General features: G+C 45.5%; 1 protein-coding gene and 1 non-coding gene across 2 annotated transcripts; both read left to right on the top strand.

Moving 5' to 3' along the window:
• The first annotated feature begins 16,968 nt into the window (after positions 1 to 16,968).
• Positions 16,969 to 17,042, top strand: Trnai-aau (transfer RNA isoleucine (anticodon AAU)). The gene has a single exon. It is a non-coding gene; the product is annotated as a tRNA-Ile (tRNA).
• A 172-nt stretch (positions 17,043 to 17,214) lies between these two features.
• Positions 17,215 to 18,241, top strand: LOC131666154 (calaxin-like). The gene is made up of 5 exons (XM_058938564.1): positions 17,215 to 17,341; positions 17,423 to 17,583; positions 17,700 to 17,780; positions 17,846 to 17,956; positions 18,056 to 18,241. Exons 1-5 carry the CDS (start codon positions 17,215 to 17,217, stop codon positions 18,239 to 18,241), a joined length of 666 nt encoding a protein of 221 aa, XP_058794547.1.
• Positions 18,242 to 22,486: the final 4,245 nt, after the last annotated feature.

Below are 22,486 nucleotides of genomic sequence, written 5' to 3'. Positions count from 1 at the left end.
GGTTTCAAAAGCGAGCAAAAAGTCAATGTCCTCAATTATAAGTTTCAAAAACAAACAGCTTAACCATCGGTTTACATACAAATACACGCAAAGAGTAATGAGCGCGCATCGTATGTGCGTGTGTATATGCGTGGCTGTATATATAAAGACAATCTTGGATGTGCAGGTTGAAAAATATATTCACAGGCACGGCAGCAGTTTTTCTCATCACGCTGTCAGGATAATCGAGTGATTTCTATACGGAGTGCGCAAGGCAAACAAAAACGAGCTCCTGGACCCATAAGGATAAAGCGACAAAGAGAAATGAAGCCGTCAAGCTCGTCATGCATACGAATCGATCTCATCATCTCACGTGGCGACGATGACGATGATGGCTCCCAGCACCCCAGCACGATGCGAAGTAAGCTTTGCGGAGCAAACGAAAAAAAAGCTGTTACTGCATCGTCCACCATAAAATTGGGCCTCGAGGGTAAGGGAGGATGAGGTAGAAGGGGCGATTTTTTTGGGAGCTGCATGATTACACGTGTCTTTTTAACGCAAGAGGCTCGAAAACCAACACCGTAATACGACGGCAGCGGAGCGCCCTGTAATCGGCCTGTCTGCGCTCCACAGCAGCGCAGCAGCAGCGCGATGAGACAAGCGTTTTCGGAAATTGCGAGTCCTGGTTATTATTTGTTTTTGCTCGCGCGTGCACACGAGCATCACGGTACTTAGCGTGTCAGTGCCACCTGTCCCTCGCTGCTTGGCCATCGAGATGAAGAATAAAAGAAAAAAAATCCACCACTTCGGAGAAGCTTTTGCTTTTATTTATAAAAGGGTTATTGCCGCAGTCGGTCGTGGCCTGGCATCGTTAAGGCCAGAACAGCAGCAGCTCCGCTGGGGAGGGGAAGAGAATTTGCTTTACAAATACCTCACTTAAGGGAAGCTGCTCGGACTGATGATTTTGCTGTTGCGTCGCTCTCTGCGCCGGCAATTAGCGCGTCACCCAAAATTTTAACCTGCCTGCTCATAAGCATCTCTAAAGTATTTGTTCTGGACGCACCGAGCTACTTGCTTCCGAGAGTGATTTGAACGAGTGCGTTCGTCGTGCAGCAATTTTGCCAAGAGGCTTCGCTATCCAATATTTTGAAAATCATCTTTGTTGCTCGTTTTGTAGAAAGTAAACGAATGCTGTTTAAATTTCAAGTTCTATTTCTAGCCAGAAGTCTTATCCAATGAGTGTCTTATATATGGGCTATAATTACGACGTTTTAAAACAGAAATTTATCGATTCATAAAAATACGAATTTATAAAAGCTAGAACTAAAATTCTTATCGACAGGTTACAATTAAAGGCCATATCAATACGTATTCTAATCGATAAATATTTTCTCTTGTGAAAAAAAAAAACCCGTACTAAATCTTTCCCTAATTCCCAATTAAAAAACGTCCGAAGGCTTATTCGTTTCGAGAAATTCCGCCTCCCAGACAAATAATCGTAAAGCAAAGCTCCATATTTTCCTCACTATCTGACTTTGTAATGCCGAAGCGCGAGTTTACGTTCGGTCGGTCTCTCGCTCGCTCGTCCGCGATTACTTACGCCCGTTCCACGGAAAGGTCGATATTCGCGTGCAAATTATCCGTGGGATACTTCGCGCTCTCGGCGAGCGGGTAATTGATATCACCTGCCATGTAAACATAGGGCCTCGCTAGAATGTTGGTTTTGTATAATTAGGGGAAACCGAGAGAGCGCAAGGTGGATTCCTCTCGCGGGCATAATTTATAATTCGATATTCCAGCTTGCCGGTGAGCATTTCAATCTTGTTTGTTTTTCAACCGAAAAATTGGCGAGAAGGCTTTCGACTAATTGGATCAAATTGCTGCTAGAGCACCCATCATTTCAGGAAACTCGTAACGACTTCCACGGAAATCCTCTCCTAGAGATTCATAGATCAATTTTGAGCTTCCAAGCCTGCACCTGATCCTTCGGACGACATTCTCGTCGCTTTTGCTTATAATTCGCAATTTAAATGAAAACAAGGAAAAAAAATGGTGGTGACGGCGGCGGCAGGTGGAGGCGCGATCGAAATTGCCGAAATAACAGGCGACGACGCGCCGGGATAATTACGTGTTGGTTTTAGAAGAGGGAGCTCCCTCCTCTTCTTCATTCGGCGCGCCAAAAAACGCACGGCCACTTGCTGCCGTTGGATACGTGCCGGGAATCCAGTGGGGCCTCCACGGATGATTGAAGGGCTGCACGGGGTGGCGATTTCGTCACTCACTTTTATACGCTCGGCTGCTGCAACTCTCCCGAGACTCTTTCATTTTTCGGTTGGCTGCTACGTGGATAGAAAATGTTGAAATAATACTAGCCGACAGAGCATGCGATGAAGATCTTAAAAAAAGACTCTTGTACAGCGATAGAGCTGTTCTTTATATATTGCACTTTAACGCTCACGTTTCTTCAAATTCAAAGATTGCTTTTCGTTGCATTCAATTTGCATTCTAACATATGGCTCCTTGCGAAATCCAAGCCATCCAATCCAAAGAAATCTTCCTTTTAATTTTATTCAACAGATAATTGCAGGCAATCGACATAACACTAGGCTGCGAAACTTTTGCATTCCAAAAGCGTCCCAACGGTGGCATCAGCGAATAGCGATCGAGTTACACCATCTCGTGGACGATCGATTGGATTCACGGCGGCGCCTTCTAACTCGTCTTCAAAAAAAAATCAAATCGAGAAAATCACCGGCGATCAGACACATAGACGACGCCTACTGTTTTCTCGCCAGCCTTTCGAAAACCTATATTTAAGACGCAGACGCAGACGCAGACGCAGACGCAGACGCAGACACAGACGCAGCCGCAGTATAAATAGTCGCGTACGAGAGGAGCATATATAAGACACCTGAGCGAGTGTGTGTTCACACCTCGTAATCAAAGGAAGAGAGAGAAAGACAAGCTATGCTCGCGCGTATCTCGATCTGCCCTCTCAACACCTCCCCTTATCGATGTTGCTCTCCTTTTCGCGCGCGTGATAATGACACGTTGCCGTCGGACACACGGTGCTATTGGTTTTGAAAAGCGCGCCACGTTTGCTTAGTAACACTATACCTATAGAAACTTTGCTTGCCCCCCGGCGCGAGCAACAGCCAGCAGATACGCTTGCCTTATCCTTCTTTACGAGCGCAGCAGACACGGCAAAAATGCGTGTCCTTAAGTGGCACACTAGTCGTTTCGTGCGTGAAACCACGTATTACGCGGTGGTGCCTTGCCGCGAGAGATTTTCAATTTCAGATTCAATTTGTTGTTTGGCTAAATTCTGTCGTTTCGACGGAGCCTATCGCACCGTCGAGTACGATAGGACGAAACAAAAGTGCGGCATACGAGAAGACTTTTAATTTCCTCCTCGCTGCGCGTCACGTCCCTCTCTCTCTCTCTCTCTCTCGTTCTCTGGCTGCGTGGAAGATTAAATCTTTCCATATATAAGCTGAATGAGCGAAGCAACCTGCAATTAAATGCATTAGCCCCTGCGCTCGCAGAAAGCTTTTCACGCTCGTGCGCAGCTGGCAAAAGAGTCGACGAGTCATCGAGCAATTACATCGATTGCCTCGTGACCCCCGCATATTTTACGCGCGCGGATACACGCGAGGAAAATTTCTCGCGGGCGACAAGGGGGAAGAGCTGGGCGAGGGCCTGCTGATGGGGAATAAATGATTTGATGCGCGAGGGAATCTGTAAAAATCAATGAGAATGCACTTGCACACGGAAGTCATAAAGTGAGCCTGCCGAGGTACATCTCTTAATTATAGCGAACGAGTCGTACATCGAGTTCCAACTAGCGAACAGAAATTGGATTTATCGAGAAATTCCAAGAAGGAGAGAGAACGCACTAATGTTTTTAATTAAAAGTTTTACAGAATGATCGTGGCATTCTCGTTGACTATGTATGTAGCTGCCACGTGTCAATAATTTCCTCACAGATATCCGCGGCTCCTCTAGTTTTATCGAGTGTTTCCAAGCCAATTAGCGTATTTATTGAAGCGTTTGATATACAGAGAGCACATAAACTCACAATATGTCGTTCTCCAAGCAGTCAAATTTGCCGACAAATAGAGCGAAAAAACTTGCGGTGCATGCGAGAAGCTAATGTGAGATAGGACCCATGTGATCGTGCGAAACTCAAGCTTGTCCATAAACAAGGCGCCGCGTCGCGGAGAGAGCCTAATTAATTCCCATGCGTTTTTCAGGCGCTTCCCATGCAAATATGCCCCGCATAAATGATCTGATAAAAATGCGCGCGCGCGTAACCCAACACGGTTTCTCGGAGAATGAGAGAAAAAAAGCCAACAGCATCGGCGAGATATATTAACGCGTCGAAAGTGATTTCATGAATATTCATATATGCACGCTTACAGGCCGGACATTCTTAGAAATCCCGCAGAGAGCAGCGCGCAGCTTGTAATTTTTAGCAATAAAGTATGCTGGCCGTACCGCGCGCGCGATAAATTTTTCTAAAAGCGAGCCAAGATTTTTGCCGCGCGCATATATAAACTGGAATTTACGTTTCAAAATTTTGTCGTTGACAAGTTTCTTGCGAGCTTCTCGGTGCTGCAATGGAAACGCTTAGAGAAAATTTAACGTCTCGCAGTCTGACGCTCGAGCGAAGGTTTGAGTTGGCAGATCGCCTCGTGCAGGAAGGGTTCTCTCGCGGACTTGGGAAGCTTTGAGAGTCGCGCCCTCGAGAAATTCCTCCACGCTTCCGAAAGTTCAGGGTGCGCGCGCGCGAACTTTGGAAAAGTGCTCTTGCGTTATTTTCATTCAGTGAATGACAAACGAACGAAAGATCCTCCGAGCGTGCATTTACATAGAAATTCCATTTGGAAACTCGCCTATGCTAGATTATGCATTTATTAGAGTTCCGCTGTTGCGCGCGAGCCTCAAAGAAGAGAGAGGCGCGCGAGCGAGCGCACACGTGACACACGCGAGCGGCACGCGCGGCGCGAGCCTCTTCGCCGTAAACCAGTTTCCTTGCGCGGCCGAGTGTAAGTATAGAGAACTAGCATTGCGGCTCTCGCTCCGAAAGAAAGAATTGCGGAATTTTATCATAAGCATGAGATCGCTCTTCGCTGCGAATCCTTCGTATTTCTTTTTCTTCTTCTTTTTCATGCTTTTCTGTTAAACCTTCGTAACGAAACGATGTCGTTAAGCTCGATTTATTCGTTTTCATAATTGACAAGTCAGCGTTGTACATTACGAGCGGTAATAAGCCTTTTCTCTCTCTTGAACGACACTGAATTTATTGGATGCTCGCTTATAAATTGCTTCGCGTGACGTAAGTTCGTTTGGCGCGCGTTTTCAAAGGCCCGAGGGAGATGTCAAAAGATCTCGCTCCGCGAATTTCCGCTGGAACTTTGAGCAAAGTACACCACAGATGGATAAACACGAAAAAGCAGAGTGACAAAGAAGAGCTCGATAATAAACTAATTCCCAAGCAGGCTAACTCGCAGCCTCCTCTTCTCCTCTTGTGCTTTGCTTCTGAGAGCGCCACAATGAAGCCGACGGCAGCTGGGCCAAAACATTTCCGTAGAACGCTCAAAATATTATCGGATTCGCTTACAACACAGGAAAAAATTCTCTTTCCTTCCTTTCTTTCGAGCACAATACAATGGCGACTAAATAATTCCGGAAGACCCATCACCATCATGCTCCGTAAAAGTGGCGCTCGTTCTTTTGTACCTCCCTGGCGGTAAATTGAATTAGCGCTCGAGAATTTTTCCTCTAAAAGGGTCGCTCTAATTTCTCTGCGGGAAAAGTCGCGAAAAAAAGGCCGTCGCAATCACTTTGACGATCAAGAAAGTGCTGCGGACAATTTAGGCCTCAAACGCTCCTTTTCCTTTTATCTCGGTAGATTATCATTTGGCTGACCACTTGTTCCTGCACATCTCCCACGAGGATCTCCTACCGAACCGGACGGACGTTGAGAGAGATCTTTTCGAGGGACTTCATCGTGCCACAGCTGTTCTTTCTGTTTAGCGTTGTCGTCGTCGTCGTCGTCGTCGTCGTCGCCGCCGCCGCCGCCGCGGGGCAGCAGTTTTTCGAGTGTGCGCGCGCGTGGCATTTTCCCAAAAACTCGTCTAGCGCGATCGTGCGAGCCGCTCCTTTTCTTTTCGAGACGCCCTATTATTCCCAAAACTGTAAGAAAAGGGTGGAAGCCACAATGGACGAGCTTGAATAAACAGGAAAAGGATTGGATAAAGGAGATTTTTCTTTATGTCCTACCGTTGTAAGTTAATTTTGGTATTTGTACAACATTGTCGGGGAGGCCTCAATCGATCAGTTGACAATGGCTTTTCAATTGGAGAGGAGCTCCGAAAGAAAGTTCGCGTCGCGATAGGAGATTTAGCAGAAAAATAATAAATACGGAAGAATATTCAAGTTTCATATATATTGTGCTCGCGTGGCTGTGTCTCGCAGCTATAAATCGCGCTGGTTCGCGTGCATAAACGTCTGCTCGCGACTTTTGACGGCAGCAGCAGCAGCAGCAGCGGCAACGCGCAGTGACGCAACTCTCGTCGCGCGATTGTTAAAAGCTACTGGATACATCATGCTCGCCGTGGCATTTCCGCGATGTACTTAATTCTTTCACACTTCTCGACGCGATTTATTGTCGTGGCGCCGCGGAGCGAATCTTACATAAAACTTTTATGTAATTCGCTCGTGCATCTTGAAAATCCCGGCGAATGCGGTGCACAGTCGATCAGCTGTGCGCGCGCGTGATGTAGCGGAGGCGCCAAAGCGTGAAACACGGCGTCATCTATAACCATCAGAAATCGCATGACGGATCGTGCGTTCCATAGCTGAAAGCCAAGCCCGTAGAGGCTGCAGCAGCGTGGCGGCGGCTCGCTGGCGTGCATTAATATCCGCAAATACGCCGAAAGCGCCGATTATCCGAGCGCTCTCGTGCACCGCGTTTCTCTCGCTCGACAATGTACGCCTCCGCTCGGGCTTCGAAATCCGAGGCCAGCGGAGAAATGCCGTCGTATATCTCATATCAAGAGGCCAATTACACGTCGAAATTAAAGATGTGTATCGTGTTAAGCGGCATTTGTTGTAGCGAATTAACACCTCGGCGAAGAAGGCAATTAATCCATTGGTAAAAGGGATAGAGCCGAGCGGCTTGTCGGCGGCGGCTTCGTGTTCTCGATTCTATCGCGAAAAAGAGAGCTGGTTAAAGGGGGCATGCAGCTCTGATTTATTCTCGCTTCCGCGCCGCGCGTCCTTTTATTTATTTATCGCTGCTCTTACTGCTCGGATATAAGTATAGCAGCGGCCTGTTATTGATGAAGTAATTATAACGATAACTCTTGGCTGGCTAAAACAATTTCTCTCTTCGGCAAGAGCGCTAAGCAGAGTGAGAACTTTCAGATCGTGATAAAATGTTAATTTTCTAAAGGTCAGCGGGATCAGCTTCATCCTTGCACGCAAAACTCCGCGGCTTAAAGTGCTCAATTACCAACCCTTGACGCCTTCCGAGAATTAATGCCTCCGGTTAAAAGTTTCCTCAACATTCCCCTTTTCCGCGAACAAAATAACCTCGTTAGCGAGCTTAGATCTCAATCAGAAATTAGTTAAATTGAATTCGGCTTACAATGCGGGCGCGCGGAGCGAAAGCCAGAGATGGCAAGAGGAAGGGAACCGAAAGCGAGAACGTCGGAAATTCGATTAAACGGAATCGAAAGCCGCCCACAGCACACCACCACACGACAGCCTCGCTGCTGCTTTGTACGCGTCAAAGATATACCTTTCACCCCTGCCCGCGACCCCTCAAGGTGAGCGCCGTGTCGCGGGACAAACGATTCTAATTGTTTCTCTCGTGTAGCCTCCACTGTTTATTGCGTGTGCTCTCGACGTATGCCAATTATTTATTGACTTCCGATTGCATCTTTAATGGCCGTTGCGAAATTAAACGACGCCCACGATCCTCTCTCAGTGTATTTTTTTCGAGAGAGAGAGAGAGAGAGAGAGAGAAACGGGGAGGGAGGACGCGCAACGGTACATACGTCGGATATGAATTGCCATCGAGGGACCATTCGTTTTTTTTTTTTTTTTCGAGAGCCGAAAAACTGCGTGGATCGATGCTGCTGCTGCTGCCGCTGCTGATATTGGACCCGGTAAAAAAAAGTTGCGAATATGCCCGCGGGGTTGATGGATGAAAATGGGCTAATCGATTGCCAATGCGGATAAAAACGATAAAAGTATAATACACAGACAATAGCGCTATGTTTGTGAAAGAAACAAGTCAACGACCCTTTGAAAATAAGGAACATGTTATTTTAGCTTTGAAAATATAATTTTACAGGGATCTCTTGTTCAGGGAAATTTCAGTTACGAGTCGAATTTACATTCGAGTAAAATAACCGAGGAGGAAGCAATCCCTGTTGCGGTGTGAAAACATTTCGATAAACTTGAAAAATATACACGAGATTTATGCACGTTACGCTTCGTTTCTCTTGACGTGCAAATGTTGTCCGTGCGGTAAAAATGAAAAAAGTCATACGTAGAAAAGCCCCGTGTGACACATTTGACAATTTGATCCTTCGTAGCGGAACATCAGAGGACGAAACTGTAAGACAGAAACATTGAAAGATTAGCTTTGAAAGGCTGGAGAAAAAATGAGCGATTACAATGAGCCGAGCGCACGATAGAATTCCATCTTGGGGAGAGCCAAGACGCTCCCAGCAAGCGACGTATTCGTTGATTGGCAAGGTAGCGCAAACCATACTTGCAGAAAGAGAAGAGCGATTCTGGGCTGGCGTTGCTAAGCACGGCAAAATAAATAAATTAGGAAGAAAATGCCGAGCGAGCGTCGCGAGTGCCGTGTGGGCGCGCGACCCACTTATACCGCTGTCTCGCGCGCGCGGGGCATCGGTAATTTAAGATCGATAAAAGGCCCAAGAGAGCCGATCAATCGCCGAGCTATCCAATTTCGCGCGCGCGCGCGCAAGGATTAAAATATTGCTGTGCTATTCAAGGGGTAATCCCTTCTCTCTCAGCAACACGAAAAATAATATGAAATCTCTTTCTCGCGAGAGCAACTCGATATACACGGCATACGCATGGGCTGCGCTGCGCTGCACCTTACTCTTTCGCCCTGTGTATTCGATATTGGATTTCTCTCGATTTTCGAGCAGAGCGCCCAGTGATTCCGCATTAAGAAGGATTAAATTGCACGCTCATTATATTGTATCGTGGTGGTTTATTTATTCTTTTCCCTCCTCTCGTTTCTGCCCAAAAATCCTCTTTGCGGGCTTTTTCACAGGTTTAGACTCGATGCCACGCGCGTGCATCTGCATATATGCGAAAAGGCGCGACCGACGCTACGGCTGCGAGAAAAAAAAGGAGGCTTATACGATATTTTTCCGCGAGTAGGTAGACGACAAATCCTCCGAATCTCGTTTACAAGCCATATTCCAATCCTTCAAAGTGCAACTTACTGCCGAGAGGATTATTCGGCGCAGAAGAACGAGTTTCCTTCAAAGCGACAAAGCACAGACGGAGAAGAAGAGTTTTGGGCCAGCAGCTGATGGGTCCATGTCGATATTCAATGGCTTTGCCAACTTTTCGATTTTTGACCGAGGGCACCAGTTTTTATGTGCCTCCCGGGAGGACTTCAACCGAACCGCGCGGCGTGCCCGCCGCAGCTTTCTTTGACCTGCAGGCGTGCGCACGGAACGGTTACTTTTTTTTATATCCAAAATTTGTTTTAGTGCGGATGTGTTTGACCTGGCCCCGACATATGGTACAATATTTGCTGTGAACGAAAGGCTCTTTGTGAAAATCGTGTTAAATAGGGGCAAAGCGCTGGAGGCACGTTAAGATCCCGATTCTAAATTTTCTAAATGCAACGACTTGGATTTACGAGATGGATATTTAATTGTTGCTTTTTACGCGTGATTCTTCAATTTGTTTGTACTATTTGTGCTCGTGCATTGCATTCGCGTTGCGAGCGTTCGGGGGAAGTCGTTAAAAGCATAAAAAGCCGGCGGCGTATCAAAATGCCAGCTCATTAAAATCCTAAAAGCCTAGTAGAGCGAGAGCATTCGATCGCACGCAACAGCGAACGCGCATCGGCCGCTAAATGGTAAACCGCTGTCCGCCGAAATTTCCCCGTCGATCGATTGGTTCGAAGTCTCTCACCGATACATACGTACATATGTATTCTATCCGCCTTCGGAGGTTTTCGGTTTCTACGTATGCGTGGCCCTCCTCGCTCGTACGCATCGCCCGCGTTTGAGCAACAGCGGGGTGTCCGCATGGGTCGCGCGCGCGCCCGCGCCAAGCACCGGAGGCACATACACATCCATCGGAGCGTGCCCTAACAGGATTAGCCAGACGCGATTGTGTACGCGTCAAGGAAATGGAGTAGCATTGTGGATCTCGCGACGCGTGGGATCATTCTACGTACAGGCATGCGTGTATCTGTGTTGAACATATTTTTCCGTGTTCGAGGTGTCTATAGCGTAGAGCGCGCCCGCGCACACCTGCCTCCCGTTGGATCGGACTATGTACTTTTTATTTGTACGTACGAGGGGACTAGCATGCAAACCCCGTAGGCGCTTTTCTCCGGCTGTAGGGAGTGGATCGGTCACGATTATTCGGCTAATCGGCTGCTCGACTAGCACGAGCACGACATCAAACAGGATCTGTGGGATTGGTCCTTACAGCTTGGGGGATTTCGACAAATATTTTTTCCGTAATCTGCTCCTGCCTGGTTGCTGGCTTCTAACCCAAGCACTAATAAACTTGTATATAATAGCAATGCCAGCAACGTCAGGTGCCCGCATTTGAAACTTGCGCTCTTTTTGCTAATGGAGATGTTTTATCGATAAAGTCACGCCGGAGACGCGTACACGAACGGCAACGTCCGTTACGCCTTGGCGCATTCGCTAACAAGCGAGCGAGCGACGATTTTTCTCGTTGACGTCGGCTATCCATCCGTGCGAGGCATACGTACGCACCTCGAGTATCTTCTTACTCGCGCTTTATGGCTCTTCTCTCCGCTTTTCAAGGCATCCTTGTGTATCCCGAAATTCGTCGCATACGCGAGTGATAATGACTTTGTAATTTTTCAGTGACATCTTGTTTAAAGTCGCGATAAAAATACGCACCAGCTGGGGAGAGGCATATAACCTCTAACACCTCATTTGTTGCCTTTCGCTGGCTCGTCGGTAAAAATATAATCGCGCGGTGGACATTTGCCTCGTTAATTTTGATGTCAGCGTACGTGCAGGGAACGTCGCTGCAAGTTTTATCGTCGAAATTCCTGAGAATTCTTATTTACATCATTGTGGGTGTGTGCCTAGTGCGCTCGTTACTCTTACGAGCTGGCGTTGGTATGCTATCTGCGACGTGTAATGCGGTGCTTTAAAGGCTGCATCTCTGCGCACGACCTCTTAAATATCGCCCGTGATGAATGCCCAGAGGGTGCATGCAAACAAATCTCGGGCCACGCTCACGGCAGTATTTTTGTGCGTTGTCGCGTACAAGGGAAACGTTCGGAATATGCTTTCCGACGTGATCGCTTTCGATTGACCGAGAAGAAAAGCATCACATGCTACCTTCTTGCGCCACTTTTTTTTCGGGATCTTATTAGTAAATCAGTATCGAATTACACGGAGAGTAGAAAGCGGCAACCGCGCATGAGATAATCGGTGCTTTTTCTTGCTTTCCCATTATTATGGAGATGCATCAAAGCGCCCGTCGCTTTTCGACAGATAACAAAACACAAAGGGGAAGGAGAGGACTAAAAAAAAAGAGGCGCGTTCTTTTAGCCGCTCGGCTCGGTCGACACCACCACCACCTCCACCACCACCACCACCCACGCGCCCAATTTCCCGAGAAGAGGCCGCGTGATTTCCGAAATTGCACAATGGAGTGGCTGCACGGCATGTGGTCCAAAAGGTGTGCGTTGTCTGCAGTTCTGACAATAGAGGACCCCGAGGCAAAAGCATCGATTCACGCTTCACTTAGTTCGAGCATTTTCTCAGGCCCCGACATTTGTCGTACAACTCACTCCGACGTTGTTACACAACAATTCGCTAGCAGCCGGCAGCCAGCGCTTTTCACACTAAAGCTCCGGATCCATTCACGGAGTAGAAACATCTTTTTCACGTGGCGTGAACTTTAGCGGTTCCTCTTGCGCGCGCGCTGTCTTTTTCCTTTATGCATGTAGGCGGCGGCTGCTGCCGCTAGAACATTCACAGGAGGAGGATCAATGGAGAGTTATGGCCATTGCTGAAAATCGCGTCGAAATGTTTTCAGTCTACGATCGATGCGTCTTCATTCTTTGTCGGACTGCCCCCTTCATTCCGCATTTTTTTTCTTACAAAACACTTCGTGGAATCTTTAAAGTCAAGTTACGGCGTGAGCGTCAATGAAAATCGGGGGTTTTCAGTGGTGATGGATAATGTCGATTGATTTCGACAATGTGGGTCGCTTTTTTCCAAGTTCAACACAATGCTTGGGCTAGCTTCTGATTTCGACAAACAAATAGTTACAGATAGTCAGCTCATCGAGTCAGACCAAAATATTTTCTTACTCAAATGAATGCATGGACATTGGACAACGACAGATCACCGGCACGAGGATACCGTCTTTCAGATTCACGTGGTCGGTTCAATCGCTTTTTCTTCAGACGATTGCGGTCGAAATTTAAAAAATTCATAAGATATTGTAAATAATGTGTTAGGTTAAGCGAATACACGCGTACGCGACCGCTACAAGCTATGTCATTAATTTGGACACCGATTAACGCCTAAGAAAATACGTAAATCTGAAGATGATTTAATTTAGTAAGACAATTAACATCTGCTACCACTGAGCGATGATCCATGCAATGACGCTATCAACCATAAATCATTCGGTCCAGTAAAGGACGAGAGCGAGCAAAAGAACGTAGTAGGTCGTTTTTCGGAAAGCTCGTCGGAGGATCGTTAACGCAGTAGCTCGCCGGATATTTTTCGAAGAGAGCCCCCACCTAAAGAAGCGTGCTTTACATCCTAGAGCGATTAATCAACGCCTCGTCGGAAGTAAAAAATTTCGGAATCTCCCGCAAGTGTAGCTTGCTTAGCTTTTTGTCTCGTTGCTTTCGTTGGTTGACGCTCCGCCGTATGTCTCGCGATCATCACCTCATTTTCACTGAATAAATATTTCTTCAAATTTGTTGGCTCTTCTTTTTCTCTTCATTTTTTTACGACGTTTCCTCGAAAGTACGCAGTCCCACTTTTATCTATTTCTCGCGCGCGCAACTCGCAAAGGATACCCGTTTACTCTTATTGGCAGCAGCAGCAGCAGCAGCAGCAGCAGCAGCAGCAGCAGCAACGAAGGGCAATACAACGAAAAGGACGCAAAGTCGAAGAAGAAGCGTGCAAACGCGCGCGTCTCGAAAATGATTAATGCCGTGTGTTTTCAGACCTCCTCTTTCCCTCTTCTTTTATGTGTGCGAGAGAGAGAGAGAGAGAGAGAGAGAGAGAGAGAGAGAGAGAGAGAGAGAGAAAGAGAGAGAGAAAAGTGGACCCACGCGCAGCAATAACTTTCAAAATTCGATTACGGGGGAGGCGCGCGCGACCCCCGAGGGCTTCGGTAACCGTAATGAGTGCTTCTCTCTTGCTTCGAAGCAACCCTTGCTTATATATATACACACAGCACGCGTGTCCGCGCCACCTCGTAAATAATACACAGGCACGGGCACGAGGCAAACCGAAAATCGCATCGAGGCACGCAGCAACGATTTTCAAAGATGCAAATCTGCCGTCGATAAATTCAATTTTGAATTTTGCACGCGCGCTCGAGCCTCGGAAACAATGGAACAACATCAGAGCTGATTTATATCAGACGCGTTGTGAGTCTTTGTTGGCTGAGTGAATCAGATCCTCCTACTTTGTCGAGATAATCGGAAATAATTACTCGTTAGATAAATACGAGAACGAGAGAGTGGCCGAGGCGATAATGCGCTGAAATTTATGACGAGACTCGGCGCTTTATTAATGAGGACGAGTGCGGAGGGCGCCGTGGTGCCCCGTAACGCATTATTGTCCGCACGCGTTGCACCACTTTGCTCTTGTTTCAAATCCCAAGCCAGCCCCGCGATATACACATCGTATAATTGATTTTCTGTTTGTTTTGGCTCGAAGGGCTGCTGCTATGTGCTGCTCTTTTGTTTCGATAGGCTCTCGCGCTGCAGCTGCTGTAATATAGATAGAGATTTATCGGCTACTAATCAGTGCTGATTGAAAATATTCTCTCTCCGCGTATTAAGCCGCGGTCCATTGTGCTTTGCTGTGGCTCATTTATCCAAAAATAAACCGATTCAAATTGCCCATTCTACTTTGTTTTTCGTTTTATCACGTGTATTCGATAACAACAGTAAATCCAGCAGTTTTCTGCCGGATTGAATTGTACATTGCCCGATTGAACACTAATACAAAATGCATTAGAGGCTATCGGCGCAATTGAGTGTTTGGAGTTCGCGCGGCGTAAGAAGAGGACCCGCTTCCCATTTTGATATTCGCACCGCAGCAGCGCGCTCGAAGATCGTACATCACGCGAGCAGCTGGGCGGACAGAACGTCAGACGTTGTACGTTGACGCCCCGTGAAATTGAATCTAAAGTTTCAAGTCGAAACTTCCCGTCGAACTCGTTCTTTCTTTTTATTTGTTGCCTTACGGAGCTGGAGGTGTGCTCCCCAGGAAAAGAAGCTCGCAAATCATCACCTTTAAACGTTTACAGCGTTAGATTGCCGAAGATTACGAGCTGCGAGTTTCACTTCGAGGAACGATGTCGTGCCGGCTGCGAAGCTTTCTTTCAAGTGCCAAACCACAGGAGAAAAATGAAAATCACTTCTGTGAAGTGAAATCGAAGAGTTTTGAAAATATACTCACAAAAGTAATATTTCTGGTCGAGTATTGCCGTCGCTATGCAAATTGTTCATGATAAGAGCTGCTATCGCCGCAAGTTATCCGAGCCGATTCACTTAGAACATTCGTACCTCTTTGAATGCCCTGGCCGAGTCGTTCAACCAAGAACTGCGCTTTCTTAAAAATTTCCCTCATTCCGTAACTTCTTGCCATCAAAGATGTACATTTATTAATATTCCGAGAAGTGTTGAAGGATTTTCAAAATCTAGTTAAATTATACAATCGAAGAAGACATTAAAGAGAAGCTTCTCCTTAAGGATATAATGAAGTTTGAACAATAAAGAAAGTTGCATTTCAAGTGAAACGAAGTTACAAGAAGTCAGCCAGCATAAGTTAGACAGTTGTTTTGCATTTTGCGGAGCAAACTCAGTTAAAGCGCGAGTTAAAACAGCGTGGAAGAGTCGAAGAAACCGCGAAGTATGGAAAAGCGAAGAAGCAGCGGGCACGCAAGCTTCTCGCGCGGTGCTATACCGCAGCTCTTATTTTACTCTAATAAGCCCCGCGCGCAGAGGACGACGTCTCCCGTCTAAAAGATGCCACTTGGCCATTTGCCAACCAAGTGTTCGCGACTCAATTTCGTAAAACGCGCCCAGCTGAATGTAAACTCGTTTTGGCGGTACTTATCGCGTAGAAAATTACGCATAACTCGATTTTTCTTCTTCTCTCAATCGAGATTATTCTTGCGGCAGTCGAGGTAATGCCGAGAATTTCTTTTTGGTAATAAATGTTTACCTCGAGAAAAAAATAATGGTAATGCTAAAACAAGAAATTTTATTGCCGCTGTGAATGCCTTACAACGCAATTTTATAAGGTATTAAAATTAACGCCTGAAAATATTCTCAGCGAAATAATTTGGTTTTTTATCCGTTTCCAAATGTTTATTATTATCACACACGTGTTTTGTTACGTTTCCAAATGACGTTACTTGCTGCCTCAATTTGGCCTTCTTTTTTTCTCTCTCCTTTGAATCTCTTGAAAAAAAGGAAATATCTTATGATAGCTATGTGGGATTTTATTGGGCATTGCCAGTCAAAATGATGCCATTAGGCGCACTTAGCCAGAATTTTATCGTCGTCTTTTATGCTCGCGGCTCCTGTGAAACGATATAAACGAGGCCTGTGCGCTTGTTGTGCGCGTAAGCAAGCCTTTATTGCATTTCACGTGTGATCTTGGAATAAATTTTCACTCGTGAGGCATCCAAAGTGATCGTTACTCCGGTAAAGTGAAATGAAATTTTTATATCGCTACATTTTTAATTGACATCGGCCATAAATTTTCCTTTTAGTACGTTTTTTGTCATCAAAAACGAGCCTTCGAAAATAATTCCAAATTTATATTTATGCATAAAACTTTGACTATCACCAACTGTAACAGGCATAAAAAGTCACTATGAATCATTAAAACTTGTAAGTAGATGTCGTGACCCGAAGTTTATCTCGTATATTGATTTTCAGGTGAAGCGTTATGTAGTCGGCATATTAATTTACGTATTGCGTATTCCTCGAACTTAGTAGACTGTTTATATAAGGTGACCATTGTCACGGTATATCTACTAAACAGCTGTTTTATTCTGTAAGATTACAAGAATCATAAAGATTGACTACAAAATAGAAATATAAATAAATGTTGCTTCGAGAGAAGATTAATTCATGGTATCCGCTTTATTAATATATGCTCTATTTTTTTATTGACATTTTTTTTATACAATAATATTACAAGTTTTACCTCATTTATAATAGACCTAAATATAACACATGCTAAATTTTTAAATAACTCTTTTAATAGATTATAATGTATTTTTTTTACTTTTACAAATTTTTTTAATTTTAGTTTCTGCAAAATACGTCTGTAGTACTTTATTAATACTTTATTCGTTAGAAAAATGTTATTATCTAATTAATATTATTTTTATTAATGATAATTAATTGTATGTTTTATTTTTTTTACAAAATTCTTGAATTTAAGATAGCGAAGTCATAAATTCAACATGGTTTTAGATGGACACATTGGCTCCATAGCTCAGCTGGTTAGAGCGTCGTGCTAATAACGCGAAGGTCGTGGGTTCGATCCCCTCTGGAGCCAGTTTTTTTATACAAGAAAACATTTGTATTCTAATACGTAGTTCATTATCGATAATAGTAAACAAGAGAAGTTTGTTTTTTGACATATTATACATAAATAAATTACAACAAAACCAAACAAATACATAGAGAAAATTTTAGTTCTTATTGAAATTTTTGTTGATATTATCAAAATGCCGAAAGAAGTGCCTAAAGATTTGCTGAATGAGTCAACACCGGAAGTAGTTTTTAAGAGAAAAAATGGAAAATTGTTCAAAAAGATTGCTAAAGCAACTCATTTTAACCTGAGAGAAGTAGAAGGTAAAGCCCCGGATATATGTGTGCTTATCTGATTCCCCTTGTTATCATCGAAATAATAATAATAATTTACATAATATCAAGCACTCGCCTTATTGCATCGCACAATTGAAGCAGATAGAGGGCCACTGGTCAGGACGGTATTTAGAGATATTTACCATGGTGGACTAGATTTGACGGAAAATAAGCGTCACCTACTAGTAGATCGCGTATTTTCTAATATTGATAAACGGAACGTACTTCGAGTTAGTGCACATAATATCGTTATTCTTCTAGTATATTTTATATCCGATTATAAACGGCGAATGCGAATTGTACGTAACCTAACTATCTATATTTAATTTGATTCTCGTAACTATAGCTGCCAATTGCTGATTGGGTCGCTGGATTGTCAATAATTTTACGAGGTTCTGTAGCGGAAAAAACAGCATTCGCGTTCAAAGTAAGTGCAGAAACACAAATGTGTCTATGAGCGTATTTTGGCAAAGAAACAAATGAAATTTGTAGGTATACGACATGATGCGAACGAGAAAACTAACAAAAGAACAAATATTTCCGATGTTGCGAGGTTGCTTCATCAAATTACAACCAGAGGAGGATCCCGACGAGACAGTAAAAGTAAAATTGCGCGTTGCGAATGTTTTAAAAAAGTTTTCCTACTGCGCGCCCGCCCGTCGCAGCAATCATATTCAGTTACGGGAATTCTCGAAACTGCAGGACATGATAGAATTGCTGGTGAAAGCAATAGACATCGACCGAGACGGCGACGTCTCCCACGAGGAATACCAGCAAGCGGTGCTAGAGAAAAACTTGGCTTTCCTCGAGTGCATGGGTCCCGTGTATCCCTCGAGAGAAGCAGCCCACGCTTTCCTTAGTACCTTCACCGACACTGCAGCCTTCTGAGCAATCGCAAGCCAGGCGTGCTAATGCCGAGATGACGATCGAAATGCTCAAGTGAGCTTCGTGCTTTTATTTTCTTCTGTTTTGCTTGGGGGAATTTCCATTAGATCCGTCCACATTTGGACAAAGACGACGCGACATGCAAATCAAAAAGAACCAATGAGTTGTCAAGTAAAAAATGGGAAATCACCGAGACCGACAATCGATTCCTTTCAACTGCCATTGTCATTATATTGCGGTCTTTAAATCTATATGAAAAAACCGTTTTTTCATTTGCTCTTCAGGGCAAACAGTTCCCTTTCCCAGCAATTAGATTACAAGCGACTCTAAAACTGTTGAACCAGTCGTTTGTTTCCGCAGAAGATCACGGGCGAAGCAATTGATCTCACGGATAAACGGCCATCGCGGTATCTCGTAAAATGCTCAATGGAAAATACAAAAGCCCTTTGAACTCACTCGAATAACTCTTCACGTCAACCCTTGGTCGTTTGGTCGTGGTTGGCGCACGTTCACGACAAGCGAAACACGCGTAACAGGAAACAAAGACGTTTCGCAGTTGTCTACGTATACAAAGGGAATCTGTAGGTCCGATCGTTACGCAACACGCCCATAAGGATCGTCGCTCGTCGCGGCTCCAAAACATAATGAATGTTTGACGAAATGCTTAGGTGTGCGCGGCAGCTACAAAAACAAATTAAAGAAGGCTAAGCTCTTTTCCATCTGTAGCGCGCTATTACAATGTGCGACCGAGGGGAGAGAAGAAGAAATGGCGCGAGCGCGCGGGAGGCGATATTGTGTGTAGGCAACGCAAAAAGGGACTGGCTGATATATTCTTTGTGGGTAGCCGAGCGTGTGCTGAAAGGATCACATGCGGGCCCCCGAAGGAACGCGAGAGGCCGTAGATTGACTGATTAAAGGAGCGCTGCGCCCGCGTGCCTCCCCTCACAAAAGACGCCATGAGAATTGAGGCGAAAAAAATAAGAAGAATTCGAGTTTTATTATTTCGTTAGTGAAGAGCGACGCGGAGTGAGAGAGGGTTAGAGCTCGCGCGCGCGAACGCGTGTCGGAGAGAAGGGCGCCAGCTGAGAAAACACTACAAGTGTACACTTGAACGCCAGCCATCTCCTCCTCCTCGTCCTTCCCTCGCCTGCGCGCGCAATTGATTAGGCGTAAGGACCGACGGCCGAACGATGATTGCAGCCGGCCGAGAGAGCCAAAAAATCCTAAGTCGGCTACCGGTGCAGTGGTGCGCTCATTCGACGCGCGTCACTCGCAGGAATCTCGTAAGCAGATGTGCCGGCGAACGAGTACGCGTACGTCAGAGCGAGCGCAGCGCGGCGCAGAGAAAGCCAACTACTCCCACCGCCCGTAGCGCCAGAAGTTTACGAACAATTCGCCCGGAGAGCCGTGGCGCCGCGTGTGCCCGCTGCCGTTGCCACTGACGCTGCGCTCGCCTATAATTATACGAATTGCCTCGAGATGCCCCGCCACGCGACGTTAGACTGATTTCATTAAAGCTAGTGCTCGCCGTCGCGGAAAGCGCTTACCGGCATGGACTTTGTTTTGTACTGATGAGCTGTTGTCGTTCTACTCATTTTATAGCTGCTTTCTCAAATAACAAAATGAAGTGGATTCTCTTTCCAACAGAACTTTATTCTTGCTGTTTAAGAATATCAAACTAATTTCAACTGGCCTCGTTGTGAATTGTCAATTCTCAACGCACTTTCAATAAAATCTTGCGTTATATTATTACGAATTTAGCAATGCTCTTCCACTGAAATTTCCTTGACTCGATTACGTTTCTGACAATACGTCTTTACAGTAAAAAAGGTAACACCGCGATCTCCTACCAGAGCAGCAGCTTTCAAAAGACTCTAATCCTAGAAAGAAGATGTAAATGAGAAATATAAAATGGGCCTTTCTGCTGGACGATAGGCACATAAATAATAATCAGAGTCGAGGCACTGGTTTTCAACGGGAGGCTATACGTGATAAAACGTAGCCCGATTCGATTTGTGGGCCCCCGCATCAAAGAAGTATCCGCCGCGCGCGTGCCGGCATATCTAAAACGCCAGCCTGGAAAAGGATTACCGCGCGAGCGTATAGCCTTTGTCCAGGCGCTCTGCTACTCCGGCTACTCTTCCGTATTTAAAATCCTTCTTCTAGATTACGATTTCAAAGACGGGAAAAAATGTTTTTTCCTCCTTTTTCTGATTTTTTAGGTTCACGAACGAAAGAAATGCGTCGCCGAGTGAGGAGAGAGTTTTCCTCCGTCAGACAAGATTAAGGCAAATCGGTTTCTTTTACGAGTTGATTCACCTTTGATGGACACAAGTCGGAGGATGTAACGTCTTAATGACGCGACGTCGGAGACTAGCGAGATACGAATCGAAGTCGTTTAAGAGAACAGGCATTCGCTTGAAAGATGCACGCACGATTGTATACGAAAGGCACGCGCTCGACGTAGTTACTCCAGCGCAGGGCTTCTCTATTTTAAGTCCAATTATGAATTAACCCCGTTTTCAGTGGTGTGGAGTGTCGCCAAATGCTCAGCAACGCGTTCAATTTAATTATAGAAACTCCTGCAGCAAGTTCTCGCAATTTGCCCGATAAGCATCGCCAAGCGAAAGACGCTTTCCCATTACAAAATGGCACTCGGCCGCGAGTACATTTCCAACTCCGCGAACGAACTTAACGCACTCGGCAATCGCAATCAGCCCTAATGCACTCCTCCTAATGGCGAGCGGCGGCCAAGCTGATCAAGCGAAGATACTAATCGGCTCTGCCACGCAACTTGCGCAACGCTCAACCTTGCGCAAGTTTCTGTGCGTGCGCTTGCCATACGGACAATCATCCCGGACTAACAGAATTATAATGAATTCCAGTGGGAATAATATACGCAAGTTGCGAACCGCTCGTACGTCTCTCATTACTGGGAACGACAGAAAACTAGCTAGCTTGAATGCAGCACGCACGTGTTCGCACCACATGACACGCTAAAACTTGGACCTCCCCCAAAAGAGCAGCAGTGCGTTAAGGCTTCTGCCGAATCGACACGGATGTTTGTTTCCTGCACCCGACGACATTCTTTTTATCCCGCATTAATGGAATGAACCTGCGTCTGCATTTATTCCGTGTATCGAACAGTCGCGCCACGTGTCCGCAACGCTCCAGCTGTTTGTTTTCTGGGTCGGATTCAATTTTGCCCGAGTCTCTGGCTCCGCTTCCCTACCGCGGAATATAATTGGATGGACGCGCGAAGCCTCGGCTAACGTCTGACATAACGCCGCACTTTTCGATTTGCATTCCTATCTTTCTGCCTCTCTCGCTCGACAATGCCATAATTTATAATCTCGAGAGAGCCGCATTTTTACGAGATAGAGGACCAGAGGCAAAAAAAATTACGTTCAGCCTCGGGGTAAAGAGGTGAGCAGCCTCGCGAGTTATTGGCTCGTTACGCTTCTGAGTTATTCCGAGGTGTTGAATATAGGCTGTCGCTTATTTTTTTCCAAGATTGCTTTTAATTAGATTAGCTCAGGGATGATTAATCGATATTTGCCGAGCATCATTATCTTCTCTTTGGTCGTTGCTAACATTTCTGCGAATAATAGATGGAGCTAGATAATGTTTCTTCGGTTCTTCTCTTGATGAAAGTATTGCCGATCTCGCGTTGTGGACTAGTTATCCGACCGGACCGAACGAATGCTAAAATTTCTTTTACCTTGAGAAGATGATCGATGGCAGACTTTATATTCAACAAATATTAATGTCTCATAATTTTTAACATCCACTCTGTGCCTCTCTTAGATTCACCTTGAAAGTCCATTAAACGAAAGGAGGCCGAAATCTCAAAGCGGCGCGTTTAGCTCTCCGAAAAAGATGATGAACGAACCCACGTTTCTAATGGATCTCTCGAAGATTAGATTCCGTCTCGGGTTCGTTACGCTCACGAGCTTTCAAAACAGGATTAGATGACCGGATCTTCGCTGCAAGTGCACCCTTGGGTGTGTGTAGCATTTTTTCACGCTGACCTGTAATGAGATTATCCACATCCGGTCACTTTTTTCTATCTTTCTCTCGTGGGTGTGAGATATAAAAAGAGAAAAAGAAGCGCGCGGCATATGGCGAAAGGTATCGAATGGTTTGCATTGATGTATCGTTGCCAAGTGTATTCACCGGGGGATGGACACAGAGAAAGATGCGCATAGTTATCCCTCGGGGGATATGGCTTTTCGGCATTATTCTGTG

This window comes from Phymastichus coffea, unplaced genomic scaffold (genome assembly GCF_024137745.1).
Source record: "Phymastichus coffea isolate CEN01 unplaced genomic scaffold, Cenicafe_Pcof_1.1 PCOF00057, whole genome shotgun sequence".
In the NCBI taxonomy this organism is placed as follows: domain Eukaryota; kingdom Metazoa; phylum Arthropoda; class Insecta; order Hymenoptera; family Eulophidae; genus Phymastichus; species Phymastichus coffea.
The sequence above is the reverse complement of the archived record's forward strand: the minus strand, read 5'-3'. Positions and strand labels throughout refer to the sequence as shown.

What these genes read in the sequence shown, in the direction of transcription:
- LOC131666154 (XM_058938564.1), top strand. Translation starts at nt 17,215, where the DNA reads ATGCCGAAAGAAGTGCCTAAAGATTTGCTGAATGAGTCAACACCGGAA. An exon ending in AAACAGCATTCGCGTTCAAA is followed by an intron (nt 17,781 to 17,845) that starts GTAAGTGCAGAA and finishes TGAAATTTGTAG; the next exon opens with GTATACGACATGATGCGAAC. An exon ending in ATCCCGACGAGACAGTAAAA is followed by an intron (nt 17,957 to 18,055) that starts GTAAAATTGCGC and finishes TCGAAACTGCAG; the next exon opens with GACATGATAGAATTGCTGGT.